We start from the raw sequence: 16344 nt of genomic DNA on the forward strand, positions 1-16344 counted from the left end.
GCACGTGTACATCAAGAGACTTATGTTTTCAATATGGTTTTTTTTTTTTTTAAAGGTTAAAAGTAATCATGCAACTTTCTTTACAATTATACAATCATATTTTAAATTGAATATATTTTTTATAAAATAATAATATTTTTATAAATTATTTAATAAAAATGCTCATTTATTTAAAATAAAGTTATATAAAAAAGACTGAAAATGTGATTAGGAAACCTCTTAATTCTGCGTTTGATAATTCTTTTACTTATTAAACATAAATAACTAGTAAATAAAGACAAATTTTTTTATTATTCATTATTTTCCTATTTTGATTTATTTTTTTCTCGCTATTTCTCTTTCTCCATCTTATTTTTTTTTTCTCATATCAACATGTGAAAATACACATATGTTTTATTAGACTTCGATTAAATTTTTTTTTTTTTTTTCTGAGTATACCTAAAACTCATTCTCTTTGTTAAAATTATTATCAAAATGTGTCTTTTACCTATTTAAAGTATGCATGATAATTTGATAAATTCGTTTAAACAAATCACTTAATTTAATTTGATAAACTCGTTTAAATAAATCACTTAATTGGATAATATTACTTTTTATTGGTTAATAATGAATAAATCATTTTTATTATCTTACATTCTAACTGATTTTTATATTTGGAAAAAAAAAATTAATAATTGTCTGAAAGAATATTTTTAGCCCAAAGTGGTGGCTGAACTCACAAGCTGGGTAGCCGCACACTGCAGGAACTGCTAAAACGACTGCGTTGCATTCGAGCACCACCAACGTAGAAGACGATGCAGTGGTACTTCGTTGCGGCGCTCCTTACTATTCTCACCAGCTCCCAGGTCAGTAAATTGAGCTTCGGAAACTATACAATAAATAAATAATCGGTGCTCGATTTGCTACAATTTTCGCCCGCGTCGTGTGCGTGCTTTGCCATTGTGTAAGACCTACTCGGAATGTTGGGGTTTTCATGTTAAGTTTTACATTTAGTAATTTTCAGACCAATTCGACGAATTTCATTTGAATCTGATGATAATAGGAAACAAAGTGACATTTTGGTTGAGAATTACCTGCTTACATTATTGCTTGAATTCCAAACTAGAGTTTGAAGAGTTATTTCTAATTTAAACGTGATTGGGGACTGATTGATGATTTGTACGCGACAGGGGATTTTGACAACCCTCTCTCAAACCAATGGACGATACATGTATGACTATGCAACTATTCCATTTCTTGCAGAAGTTTTTAAGGTAATTTTTAAACCAAAATTACTGGATCGATCGAGCTCATATGTTATCAGAATCTTTAATCTTTGGTATTTCTTTTCTCTTTCCCCCTAACCACAGCTAGTGGTTTCTAGTGTACTTCTTTGGCGAGAATGCCGGGTATCGCCTTCTACAAGGATGACAACGGAGTGGAAAAGCGTGCGCTTATATCCTATTCCTTCGGTCATATATCTAATTCATAACAATGTTCAGTTTGCTACACTAACTTATGTGGATACATCAACATATCAGATAATGGGTAATCTGAAGATTGTGACAACTGGGATATTGTTCAGGTGCCTTCATTGTACTTTTTGAGGTCACGTATTAACTGAGTTTATTTGAATTTTTGGTTGTATCGCTTGTTGTTACTTATTCAGGTACCTACATTTTGTTTAATGTAGGAGCTTGTTGACAGTTTACTGATTAGTTACTTTATATCATGCTTAGGCTCTTTCTGAGGAGGAAGCTATCTAATCTACAATGGATGGCTATTATTCTATTAGCTATTGGAACAACCACAAGCCAGGTGATTAGTTGGAATTATTGATTAATGTAATTGAAGCTGGTTTCGTGTTGTACTTGAAACCATGTCTTCTTGCATGTTCATGAGTTATTGGTCTAGTAATATTATACAATGATCTTCAGGCTAATTTCAAAAAATACTTAGAGCTAATCAGGGTGGCTTCATGCTTGGTTTTCTATGGCATCCATTATAAGGGACTGGAACCTACATCTGCTGAATCTACTTGATAGAATGTATTATTTACAGCTTCAATAATACTAATCCATAAGCATTATCTTTAGTTTTAAGTTTTGCTACTTGTTGGGTGGAGTTGATCTCGATTAGCCACTTAAAAAGGAGAAACCTGGAAAATCAGTACTAGGGCCAATCATAGATAACATGAACTCAAGTGGTAAAGACCTTGGTCTTGGTGGTATGCTCTCTCCAAGGTCCAAGGTTCGAATCCCACTAGGTACAAACAATCTCTAGGGGCCATCGGACTGGGGGATTTTTTCCTTGAATTACTAGAGGTGCACTTGCAGGAAACTCCTTGCCGAGGGCTTGTGCGCCCCCGGATTAGTCGGGACTCTATTCCCAGACACCCAGTGCCAATTAAAAAAAAAAAAAAAAGATAACATGAAAAGATGGTCACCTTTACTATGGTTGCTCTAATACGGATGCAGGCTCGGTAGGGCCGTAGGATTATGGTGGTTTGCCCGAAATCTTGGAAACAATTACGCAAAACATTTTTTTTTTTCTGATCAATTTCACAAATCATTTGAAGTGCTCAGGGCATAAATCTTTTCCATTTTTTTACCTATTCAAAAAAAGATATTTTTTCCATTTTTTGGTTTTAAAGTTTGCAACAGCATGCTGAGTCTGTTGCACATCGTATTCTGGATCAATCTAAATTGTTGGTGTAAAAACATTATATATGAGGAATTTCGTTGTTACAGTATTTTTGTTGCTTGTTATATATGTAGTCGTTCCTATATGCATTTGATGAGATCACACTTGATGGTCATTGCCATATTCTTTTGTAGTTGATAAAGGCATTCTATTTTTGCCTTGCTTGATGGTGCATGGTTAAAAAAATTGTCTATATGAAAGACCAATCCTTATAAAAAAAATTTTGTTCCATTATTTTCTCAAAGGTGATGAAAATATCTAATAAGATAACTTATCAAGTAATAACCTTATCTGAGCTAATTATTGATGTTTAAACTGTTGTAGATTAAAGGTTGTGGAGAAGCTTCATGTGACTCTCTATTCTCAGCACCAATCCAGGGGTATATGCTAGGAATTCTATCTGCTTGTCTCTCAGCATCGGCAGGCGTTTACACAGAATTTCTGATGAAGAAGAACAATGATAGCTTGTATTGGCAGAATGTACAATTATATACGTACGTATCTTTTCTCCATACAATGACTTGATTGCTCATTGGAAAAGTCATCTATTTAATATTCTGAATTTCGAGTAGTTGCAATTGCATATCTCTTAATATCCTGAATTTTTTAGTAGTTGCAATTGCATATCTCAACCATGTATATATAAAAAAAATCTCATGTATCAAAAAAATACTAAAAAATCTCAACCAGAAATCTTTCTTTATTGGAAGTATTCAAGGATGTTTGACGTTAATTGTGCAATCAAAATATAATTGAAGCATATACATAGTAAGAAAGGAAATTCTATTTTACAGCAAACATTTTCATATAACGTTTCTTTCTCAGGTTTGGTGCAATTTTCAATATGGCACGGCTTGTTGTGGATGATTTCAGAGGGGGATTTGAGAATGGTCCTTGGTGGCACCGAATTTTTAATGGATATAGTATTACAACTTGGATGGTGGTATTAAACCTTGGCTCCACAGGCTTGCTGGTTTCATGGCTGATGAAGTATGCTGACAATATTGTGAAGGTGATTACCCTTTTTACCTTTAGACTAATTTCCACGGTTTTCTTATCGCGCGCGCACGTGTGTGACCTCATTAGCTCCGTAAGTAGACAAATTAATTGTACTTATATAAACTGAATTGTATAACACTTCACATAATATGCACATGCTGACCATTCAGAATAATGCTTTCTATAATTCAATAGAGGGTCACATTTTCCCATTGACTTAATGTGACAACTGTTGCTATGAAAATTGCTTGAAGAAGGGTTCTAAGACATCTTTACTCTTAACTGTTGAAGACAGCTGTTTTTGAATTTGATCCTAAGTGCTTATGGTAATGCATATTCAAACTGTTTGTTCAAGAAAATCCTTCTGTTACAATCTGTGCATGTAGTATTTACTCCTGATCAAGAGATAGATGTCAATCTCACCTTTACTGTGCTCTTTGGTCCCAAACTTGCTACATTACTACAATACTTTAAACTTAGGTTAGTTTATATCAAAACTTCGGAACAGGACCTATTCCATTGCAAATGTAGAGTTATTTCCTTTTAACTGGGATATGGGATTCTTGAGGGGAAAGCCACAATGATTTGGGGGCCTTGCTGACCAGGAACAGGAGATCTAGTATTGGTTGTCTGCTAGCATGTCCTTCGACACTGTAAACCTATTATCAGGGTCCTCTCTTATTCAGTAGCTTTTTGGTTTTGGCTGGTTAGTTCTTCCAAACAAGCCTAGTGCTAGGGGACCATTTCATGTTTTCTTATCTATTCCTTTGTTGTGCTTATGTCTAATGCATGCGAATCCAACAACTGTACATTTTTCCAATATAATTTGTTGCACATGCCCGATAAACTGTGAACACTTCTCAGAATACATATTTTATCGGGTGGGAAAACGGCCACTCTGCCTTATGTATGTGGACCTAATAATAATTGCACTTTCTTCTGTTATCCTTCTTTTGGATCAAGAAAGAATTTTTCCTTACTGCTTATGGTGTGTTGCTAGCTGGAGTTCTCAAGTTTAAATTGTGCTCAATGTGGGTAATTCAATTAATGCGTTTTCTAATTTTTGCTATGCGACTTATCAGGTGTATTCCACATCAATGGCCATGCTGCTTACCATGGTTTTATCTATATACCTATTCAATTTCAAGCCTACGCTGCAGGTGAGTCACCACCATAAACTTTAAAGTCGTAATCTTCTCTCTCTCTCTCTCTCTCTCTCTCTCTCATGCCGGGAAGCATTTTTACCCAATTAGTGATTGTTTCTTTCTTGTTTCACTTTTCTTATCTTGCTGCAGCTTTTCTTGGGTATTATCATCTGCATGATGTCTCTACACATGTATTTTGCCCCTCCAAACATGCTAGTGGATTTGCCATCAACCACTAAAGCAGCTCCTGAGAGTCTAAAAGAAGTTTGTGTTGGACGAAGAACAGATTCCTGATGTTCCTCTCAATCAAGGAATCTATTGCTTTTGTCAGGTTCCCAGTGAAAGTTGTTCCTAACTTTATGAAATGACGTATCTGGAATATAATGAACTGAGGATATACCACACTCTGTCAACGGAGAAGCATCTGGGGTTTTTCAGGGCCAGCTACTGCTAGTGTCGAAGAGATTAATTTCTCACTGACATCCCAAAGTTGTGACAGAATAGACTGGCATATTATATTGATCTCAACCGTTCTTAGCTGTTTTTTTGTAATCATACATGGTCATTAAAGAAGAGCCACAAGAAATATGCTGGTAGATTTTTCATCTCCTGCTAAAGCTGATCCTAGAGTTGAAGAGTCCTTGATATTTAAAATATCTCAGTATATTTTGAATGATAATAAAATGACTTGAGTTAAAAGATATTTTATTAGATTTTAAAAAATAGTGAAAAAATTGAATAAAAATATTATAAAATTTGAAAATTTTTCATATTATTTTTTCATATTATTTTTGTTTTGAAATTTAAAAAACTAGTATTATTTTTTGTTTTATTTGAAAGTTTGGAAAATTTGTAATAATTTGATAATCATCAGATGAAAAAGTTAAAGATTTAAAATTAAAAAATATTTTGTGTCTGAGTGATATTTGGAAAACAAATATTTGAGAATACTTTATAACAATTATGTTGCTAAACGGACCTAAAAGAAGTTTATGTTGATTCCCTAGACATCAGATTCTTCTTTCAAAGCCAGCAATAGCTGTCAAAGAGAACTATCAGACCTAACTGCTATACTCTCCCAAGGTTGCGTGTGACAAAATAATTGTCGTGTTTACAAATAACAGGAACAGAATGATCGTCATATATTTTGACAACAAAATATATTCATAAAATTAAATTCTGCTTGTGAATTTATTCAAACATTATCGGTTAAAGAAGCTGCAAGGGAATCAGATTCTGACTCCATGATTCTTTGGTTCAGCTTTGTTAATGTTTGTATCCTAAAAGTTTGTCTTCCGTTGTTAAGAATAAGAGGACAGCACCAAAAGTAATTAATGTGTCTGAGCCTCCTTGTTTGTGGCCGAACGGTACCGAAATTAGAAGAATATTTCAGGCATAAAGTAAAGAGTAATGCTATACAATCTAGGGGTTTAAGGGTGGGCAAGACCCACATACTCTGTTTAAAAAGAATAAGGTTCGTCGTTAAAAAAGTTAATTTTTCATATGAATCGCAGATTTAATCACTTTTTTTAAAAAAAAATGTGTTAGACTTGCGCATTTTAAAATGCAAATATTATTTTTTTAATATAAATGAGTGCGCTTGCCTGTAGAGCTTACAGTTCAATTATTGCAAAAACCATTATACTAATAAAAATGGGTTTTTTTCCTACAATATTCCTTTAGCTAAAACGAGATGATCCAGGTCTCTCTAGCCCCTTCTCATATTCTAGACTTCGCTCACGGTTGATTGAACAATCATCACTGCCTTCGCCCTTGTGCAATAAACAGGAAAACTGGATGTAGATATGTATATATGTAACATCAAAGCTGCCTCAGGGCACATTAATTCGTAACTTGCAAGGATAGCTCTAGAATGAATGTGGACTCTGATATATAGCTTTCAGTGTTGTTCAGAGGCATTAAATTGAGAAACTCTCAACCTTAGCTCGCCTACCATAATGTTAACAGGAAAAAAAAATCCACAATGTTCGAAAGGCTTCGCTTTCAAAAAATAAATGCACCCACATTCTTGTTTGTTCTCTATGATCTTCTACAGCAGTCACCGATGTTCTCTTTCCAGGATGTCTATAAAAGAGCAACCTATGACTGAGTTCTGCTCAACTCAAAAGACATAGTGGAAAAAGATAAAGGATGAGTACTGGAAATAGCTGTACGAACGGTACTGCTTATGCTATGCCAGGGCCAAAGCAAAATGGGCAACACATAGTGAGCAAGAGCAGCAACAGCAAGTGCTACCAATTCCAGATGCCTCTGCACTACCCAAGGTACAAAAGAAGCGATTACGAGACCATGCCCGAGTGGAAACTGGACGGCCTCCTCAATGAGTACGGCCTGCCTGTCACTGGAGATGTCACCCAAAAGAGGAAGTTCGCCATGGGAGCGTTCCTCTGGCCTTCCCAAGATTGAACATATATAAGTCCATCATCCCATATATTTATTTATATACATGTTGCACTTTGTTCCTGAAACTTAGTAGTTATAACTGAGAAATAGCATAGGTGATGGATAATCTTGGATTAATGTCTTTGAGGTTTGTTTAGATTGTGTGATATATTTTCAATATTGTAAGACTGATCTTGATGAGTCTGTGTAATATTATTAATGCGAAAATATGACGAAGATAAGATATTAATGTACGTACATGATTGGGGTGGGCATGGTCCCGAAAACATTTTTTTAAGATTTATAGTTTTATCTTATGATATTATTGAGTTCAATTTTGGAAGAAGAACGTGGTGGCGCCCCAACCCTATATATGTTTTGACTGTTTTTCATCATCCTAATTACGACGTTAGTCCCCCCCCCCCCCCCCCCCCCATAATCTTAAAATTCTGTCCCGGCCTATGTGGCTACATATGCCTATTCATTTCCCTGCATTTGTGACCAGACTAACTTAGTTCAATTGTCAGCCGTTCATATAATCCTCACTCCCGAATGGTCATATCTGTGTATGTATGTCTGAATGTCTGTCTGTCTTGGCAAGCATTTTGTAAAAGTCTTACCTGCCATTTTTCAGATTATTGGCATAATTTGAACAGAAATATGGCTTTTTCTTTCACCATTGACAAGGCGTTCTGGTATATCATGTATAAAAGATATTAAATAATCTTAAAAAAAAAAAAAATAAAGGCAGTTCAATACCTAGGCCCTCTTTTTCCGGCAATTAACGTTTGTTTGAGGCTCCGTTCGGACCATTCCATGGAAATGGATGAGTTTTGACCAAAGTTAATCATATATTGGTGTGCTATATATATATATATATATATATGCTATAAAAATATATATAATAGGGTTGCCATCGCAATTACCATGAGTTGTATGTGTAGTACTTTGCTTCGAGTTAATAGTTCGTATTAAATATGACACCTAATGACGACTACACACGACCTCTCATCCACGGCATCAACGTTATAGAATGTCAAGTTGTTGTCTACCATATCTACCGGTGGGTGTATTCGGTCCGTTCCGTAAGAGGTTACGGATTAAAAATTTGAGCAATGATAGCCTTACGATTCAACTACATTTTATTTACAACTTATCAATAAAATAATATATTTTTAAATTTCAAACCCATCAAATCAAAATCAAAACTAAAATAAATATTTTATAAAATATTATTTTATTGAAAGATTGTAGAAGAATTGTAAAGGAGTTGTCATTTTATCATTTCTTTAAAAATTTTGATCTATCATTTTTGCTTGACTGGATCGTTAGCTACTTGTCTAATTGGTCTATTAACATTTTTTCCTCCTTTTTCTCTTTTTGACAGGAAAATTAATACAAAAAATTAATTAAATTAAAATTAATAATAAGTGATCTTTTTAATATTTTATATATGGTTAATAAATGTTAAATAATTTCATTGTATATATGGTTAATGGTAATCTCTTGGATGAAAATTACATAATTAATTTATACAACTACTACATAAAATAATATATTATATAATATATATGTATATATATATACATCGGTCGATCTTGGCCTGGACCGGTCCAAATAAATACATCCCAAGACCGACCATTAAGACTATCGGTCCGGTCGATTTTTTCAATTTAGACCAACAATCTTACACCCCTAATCATATCCAAATTATACACACAGTGGTCGTGAATTTACGCACGATGCTATGAAAAACCAACTTGAAATGCTACTAAGTGGAAACAGAAAACAATCTCCCAAATCTTATTTATTCTAGTTGTGATATTGTTTTTTGAAAATACTAATTGCTTAAAAAAACTCACACAACTTAAGGGCAAAAATCATATATTTTTCACCTATTTTATTTTGTGGTTTAGGCCATTCCTAACAGGACAGTAGTCCACAGTCCACTCTACAAAGTTGGCTATATATTGTATCTGTAAACCGTCGGAACAATCAAGTAGCTGGTGATAAGTACGATTATTTATATTAATACACTCATAAGCCTGCATGTGCAGTTTGCTTATCCTGATTAGGAATCTCATTAAATATGATAATTGCTAGCTACCTAGTGACTTGTCATCCACGGTGTGAGCTGTACTACGGAATGCAGACATTTGTATATTATTGACTCTTTTCTGGCACATACAGCCACCCTTTTGGAACCTACCCAATTTAATCAAGAAAAATGATGTACATGCAACTTTTTTTTTTACAATCTTTTATACAACTCTATTTTAAATAAGTGACATTTTTATAAAATAATTTGTAAATTAAGTAATATCGTTTTACAATAATGTTTGCATAAAGGATTGTGTGCGTATCATTAATCTTTAATCAATATTTAATACAGTTTACTTGCCATCTAAAATTGGCATCTTTGATTAATTGTTTCTTCAAAGGTTCTTTTTTTCTTTTTATAATCGTGGGTGTCCGGACTAATTTGAGCGCACCTCGACTAATCTCATCTTCTTAGACAATGTTGTGCTATATTACGAAGAAACAAAGAATCTAATGAAGTATGCCCCCTCATCTACTCGAGTTGCTAGGATTAAAAAAATGAATTTATCAAAAAATATATGAACAGTAATTGAAAGCATGGAAACCATTGACCTAAGAGGGTTTTAGAAAATCTAAACAAATTATAATCGATGTAATTTAAAAGATGGTAATAATGTAATTGCTGGCCATATGATTGGTTTGCAAACTATATTCAACTGTGTATTTGTTGGCATTTGTTGTTACAAGTTAAATGTAACAATATTAATACAAAGTTTGTTGGCTGGCCTTCTAAATCATAAAGTCCTGGTTGCTAATTATGGGGCGCCAATCTTATTAATTAAATTCCTTATTTTTTTAACATTGAGAGAAACATACACAAAAAACTACCGATTCCACCTATATATATGCAAGACTAAAAGGCTACACCTCATACCACGTTGTCCTACCCTCCTTTGAATCCCAAAACAGCAATCATTGGAATCCAGATGAGGAGAAACCGAGTTAATATTAAACTTTGATACCCTATTTTAATAAGTGATAAGGGTAGGTGGTATGAGATTTTACGTTGTTTGAGATGGGAAAGCTTTTGATTTTTATAATATTTTAATGGGCCTCCAATTATATTATTGATTAGTTTTTTTAGAGTATAAGTTATATATGTGACTTGGGTCTTCCATAGAAACGTTACAAATTGTATTCAAAGTCCATCCTAACTAGAAATATTAGATTTGAGCCACGTCACCGACAACCGAGTGCAAAGACAAAAAACATTATGAAAACATTATGCAGTTACAAAATAAATTATGTGAAAAAAAAGTGTTTCGTTATAATACCAGTTGGTAGGAATGCTTCAAATTAGGGCTGAAAACACAAGTATTCGGTGCGGTTTCGATCCAAAATCCATGTCGCACCGATGGTGGCTGGAGAGTTTCAAAACCGGCTGAACCAGCCAATTAGGGGGGAGAAAACTGGCATTTTCGGTGTCGGCATGAGCCTATGCTGTTTGTCGGTCTGTCGTTGGTGTCACTGTGAAGGAGAAGGTGAGTGACGAGTTATGAAGTTGTAGTTGTAGAAGGAAGAAGCAGAGGAAAGAAGAAGACCGGGGATGAAGAAGAATAAGGGGGTTTATTAAAAGAGTTTTGCTACTCATTATCCTCATACACCAAACACCATACTTCTTTTTAGGGTTAATTACAATTTGCCCCCTTGAAGTTTCACTCAATTTACAATGTGCATCCGAAACTAATAATTGCATCAAAGTGGACCATCAAACTTTCAAAACTTCCAAATCCCCTCATTCCATCTACTAGTAATGTCAAATCTAACAAAAATTCACTACAAATATGTAATTTTTATCTAATTTATTATTATTAATCATACAAAATATAAAATAATATATGCTATTAATTAATAATAAATCATTAATCATACCTTCCACTTAAAATTACTCTTAGTTGGAGTAATTTTTGTCCAGCCTTCCATAAGAAATGTTTAACCATACCTTCCACTTTTAAGTCCCAAATCCACTTCCAGCCATTTTCTGTTTCAGCTAGTTCCAAAGTTTCCCCTTTCATCATTCTATTTCCAGTGTGCTCTAAATGGTAAGTACTTTTAATAGTAAACATCCCATTATTAGAATGTATCCACATAATTTTATCATCAATACCCAACCTACTCAAGTGGATGCTGTTAATAATCTCAGCTTCATCCTTGTTGAAAGTCACATTAATCAGATTTTCCTTTCATCTACCAATCCCTTGCTCAATAAGTTCACTTACAGTTGTTTCTCTATCTAAATTTTTATAAAGGATTGAACCTGGTATGATATTGATATAGGCAGTTACTTGTCCTTCCAAATATTGATCTGGTCACCCTTTCCCACCGTCCACATCAAACCTGCCTTAATCAACTCTATAAAGGAAAGTAGGCTCCTCCAAATTAGTGAAGGTCCATTGCCCAATTTTACATTTAACAGACCACCTTGCTTGAAATATTTGTCCTTTATAACTGTGGCAACCAGGGAATGAGGTTGTCTTAGCATTCTCCAACATTGCTTTGCAAGCACAACCTTGTTGAAACATTCAATATCCCTAAAACCTAAGACTCCTCTTTTTTTTTTTTTTTTTTTTTTTTTTTTTTTTTTAATTCCCCCGCTTTAACCCAACTCCTCCAATGTACTCTATTCTCATTCTGCTTGTGACCCCACCAGAATTTCAATATGAGTATAGTAAGTTCCTTGCACGGCTTCTTGGGTAGCTTAAAAATATACATTGGAAATGTCGATATAGCTTGTATCATAGCTTTGATCAACACTTCCTTCCCTGCTTAAGACAAAAACTTATTCTTCCAACTGTTAATTTTTTCCCATATTCTTTCCTTTAAGTGCCTAAAGGTAGCCCCAAATATCTTCCACAACATCCACATTATTTTAACCCAGTTGCCTGTGTGATTTGGTTTCTAACCTCCATTGTAGTATTTGAGCTGAAGAAAATGAGAGTCTTTTGCTTATTCAAGAACTACCCTGAAGCTTTCTCATATTTACTCAATATCCCTTGTATCTTAGTCCATTCTACTAGATTTTCCATTCCAAAGATAATATAATCGTCAACAAAAAACAAATGATTAACTCGAGTACCACCTATTGAGACAGCTACTCCTATTGTTTCACCACTATTTTCATATGAGTTTATTAAGGAGCTCAAGCCTTCTACACATAATATAAAAAGGTAAGGAGAGATAGGATCACCTTACCTTAACTCTCTAGAAGGCTTACGTCTATCCATTTACAACCACATAATATGTAACTAATGTGACACTTTCCATGATTAAAGAAATCTACCTTTCTCCAAATCCCAATTTGCTCATTACATCTTCCAAGTATCTCCATTCGATTCTGTCATACGCTTTTGACATATCCAACTTAAGTGTCATACTTGCAGAACATCATTTTTGTCTTGTCTTCATGGTGCACAAAGCTTTATAAGTTATTATTATGTTGTTTGTGATGAGTCTCCCAGAAATGAAGGCACTTGTATCCAAAGCGATAAAGTTTTACTAGGATATATTGTTTATTTGGTTTGAATGTTGTCTCGCTTATCTTTCTTATGCTTAACTTCTTAAGAATTTTACATCTATATAGTTGCAGAGAATCAAATAATTGGCCTATCTAGACATTCAAAAAGATCCAAACTGCATTGGACTTATATTTTATATGATTGGAACACTTATATTGGAGCATTCTCTCTAGGCAAACTTTTATCTTTTTGTTCCTTGAATTTATTAAGATATATGGAGAATTTTTTTTTTTTTTTTTTTTGTTCCTTCAAAGATTAGTTCATGTAATTTGCTTTTAGAAAAGTCTTAACCACTTCAAAAATTGAATCTATTAAATATTCAAATTTCAAACCTATTAGAATGAAATCTACAAAATCGTGTTTTATAAAAAGATTGAATAAGATTATAAGAGAAGATTAATATTTGAAATATGAATTTAAGAAAGAAAATAATATTCTAGAAAATGGAGAAATATATAAATAATTTATTGACAAGTGTATTAAAAGAAGTGAATAGTTATAAGATTCTTATTTTTTATCATTTATCTATAAAATATTTAATGATTAAAAGAATTATTTATTATTTGTATTTATCATTAGATACTAAATTTGTATCAAGCATTATTAATTAAAAAATAAATAAGAAAAAAAAGGAAATTGACAAGGATATAAAAGGATCACACACACTAATGTGATATTCTTCCACACCAATTTTTTTTTTTCTTTTCCTTCAAAAGGGATCACTACCCCCGCTCTCCCTTCTCCCCCCTCTTCCCTCACTTTTCTCCGTGTCAACCACACAACCTCGTTATCGTCGCCCACAACCACACAACAAGAACTCTCTCTTCCCCCACTGCCCATCCCTCTGTCTCTCACTCTCACTCTCTCTCCTCCTTTTTTCTTCCTTCCCCCATTTTCCGTCCCACCCGCACGAAGACTAGTCTGTCACCTACAGTAGTCATCGATAGCCATCACCATCACCGACTGCATCCATCACCTTCACCGACATCCCCCGACGCTACGTATCTCTCTCTCTCTCTCTCTCTCTCTCTCTCTCTCTCTCTCTCAGTTCCATTTGAGTTGCCCTAACATAGAACATAGACAAAGGGGCTTCGAACTCCACATTGAAATTAGGCTTACTTAGTTGGTTGATTTGTGTATATATGAAATTAGGCTTGCTCAGTTTCGAATTTCAACATTTGTGAATGGATTTGACTGGTTGCATGAAAATCTCCATGTAGATCTAATTGGGTTCCAAATTTTCTACATTGCAACTGCACGTTTTGGACTGTTTCAAATTTGGAATTTGATTATTGCAACTATTTGGATTACTAATGCTAGACAGACTGTTGTATAATCCCATCTATTCCATAAAGAAAGATTGAGAAGAAACTCGGCAACCAAATATGACAATTTCAAGCTATATAGAGATTTATAATCAACCACTTTGACCAAAGTGTCAGTAGTGATTTGATTACTACAAATGGTTGGAATTGGATTATTAATTATATGTTGGTCAACTCATGCATTAGGTAATAAAGAAAAACCATGAGAAACAAAAAAAAAATGCAATTAATATTTGAAGTAGTACACCCACTGGTCACTTTATAGCCAGTATTAGCATTAAAGAAAATATTATTTTGACCTGAATCTCTCTAGCAGGCAGGTCAAGGCATTGGGTGGTCTTGGTCCAATACAAAAGCCATTTGTACTCCGCCACAACTGGTGCTCAAACAAGGAAGTACCCTTCCTGGTTTGGTTGTGTAAGAAGAAAGAGGAGAGAGGCTGGAGAGAATAAATGGATGTTGGGGCAGTAGTCTCTATAGTCATAAGGAAACTCACAGACATGCTCATTCAAGAATCAATTATCTTCAAAGAGGTGTTAGATGAGGTAGAGTTGGTCAGAGTAAGTCTTAGACATACCCATAACTTTTCCTTTAATTGATGCACAAGATAGGAACTCTTAGACAGACTCAGAAGTTGAGGCATGATGTAGACCTTTGCAGTATTACTTTTAATCATTTGTGTTTTTGTTTTGCAGTTACTTGCTATGGAATCCATTTATGGAGACAATGTTTTCATCCTTGACAGGCATGATGGCTTAAGATTTTTTCAGGTTTTGCAATAAACCAATAACTAAAAATCAAATTTGATCATTAATAAAGAATTGAATGAAAAAATTTCTCTTGGTTTGATCCCAAGTTGTGTTATTTCATATTATGTTCTCTCTTTTATCTCAGGTCCTTTAGATATCTCAAAAAGCAGAGTGGCTTAACCTGGTTGTTGCAAATCTAGGATGTAAATCCATCACCTCTACAGGTCTCTCCAAAGACAGCCTTGATGACTCTTGAGCAGAAGTTGATGAATCACAAAACTGAAATGGAAATCAAGGCCATAAACATAAGTTACAGATTACAAAGTATAGTATAAGCATTTTGTTGTCGTGGGTATTTGTTGTCAAGTACTTTGAGTTGTAATGTTAGCAGTTGTTGATAAAGTACTTTGTTGTCAAGTATGTAAGATACAATTGTAACTGCGCAAGTTATACAAGAATTTATAATGCTTAAATAGAAATAGGAGTTTCTATTATGGAAGTTGTACTATACTTACTGAATTTATTTCATTGTTTTCATGAATAACAAAAATTAGTATTTAAATACCAAAATAAGTTGTCTCCACTGCAGTTGAATATATTTCCGTGGTTTTCTGTTCAATATAAAATTTTGGAAAATCTACATTTAAACCACGAAGTTACATTCAAATCTCAAAATTACAGTCAAACCATCTAATTACATTAAAATCTCAAGATTACAGAGTACTCATGGTTGGGTAAGTACACTATCTTGACTTCCTACTCTAGCATGCATGTCCTGCACCTGCAGATCACAAAAAATACTGTTAGTGGAGTATTAAAGGAAAGGCTTGGACATGACAATGTATAAAACATTTCTAGTTGCACAATTTTATGATATATCATCTATCTTGTTTCTTTTTTTTACCTTTTTTTTTTCTTTTTCAGTATTGTCTCCAATGTAGAGACTCGCCGTTTGGATGGAGGCCTACCCTTACTTTTAATACTAGCAGGACTATGAACCCTATGATTTTGTTGTTTTGTTTCATTTGGACCATCCTGACACACAACATACTCACTCGTTGTACTGTTCTGACTCAACTCTACCTCCTTAAACTTGCGCATATGATTCTTCCACTTTATGTAGGTTTCATGATCATTTGAAGCAACTAAAACTATTTCACAATGATCGTTACCCAAATCATTAAATCTTTGTGCAAATTGATTATTGTTGAGGTCATCATAACTACTCTATATCATCGTATACTTCTTTTCAAATCCTTTCTCCAACAATCAAAAATATACTTGGACGGCAACTCCACGACTTTCTTCCACATGGTGAGGACAATGAGTGCATGTCCACATAAAAATCCTCTGAACTCGAATAGTTTACAAGTGCACATCACTTCACATTCATCGTCATTGAAATATAACAAGTATTTCACATCTT

General features: G+C 33.9%; 1 protein-coding gene across 2 annotated transcripts; it reads left to right on the forward strand.

Moving 5' to 3' along the window:
• Positions 1-684: 684 nt before the first annotated feature.
• LOC121235979 (CMP-sialic acid transporter 1) lies at positions 685-5422 on the forward strand. 2 transcript variants are annotated; one of them, XM_041132445.1, is made up of 8 exons: positions 685-845; positions 1170-1253; positions 1350-1564; positions 1719-1797; positions 3007-3176; positions 3508-3694; positions 4764-4841; positions 4977-5422. In XM_041132445.1, exons 1-8 carry the CDS (start codon positions 795-797, stop codon positions 5118-5120), a joined length of 1008 nt encoding a protein of 335 aa, XP_040988379.1. In that variant the 5' UTR covers positions 685-794; the 3' UTR covers positions 5121-5422. The 2 variants fall into 2 exon arrangements, with proteins under 2 accessions (XP_040988379.1, XP_040988380.1); XM_041132446.1 differs by having other exon boundaries at positions 704-845; positions 1364-1564.
• Positions 5423-16344: the final 10922 nt, after the last annotated feature.

The sequence above is a fragment of the Juglans microcarpa x Juglans regia genome, chromosome 6D (assembly GCF_004785595.1).
Source record: "Juglans microcarpa x Juglans regia isolate MS1-56 chromosome 6D, Jm3101_v1.0, whole genome shotgun sequence".
Lineage (NCBI taxonomy): Eukaryota > Viridiplantae > Streptophyta > Magnoliopsida > Fagales > Juglandaceae > Juglans > Juglans microcarpa x Juglans regia.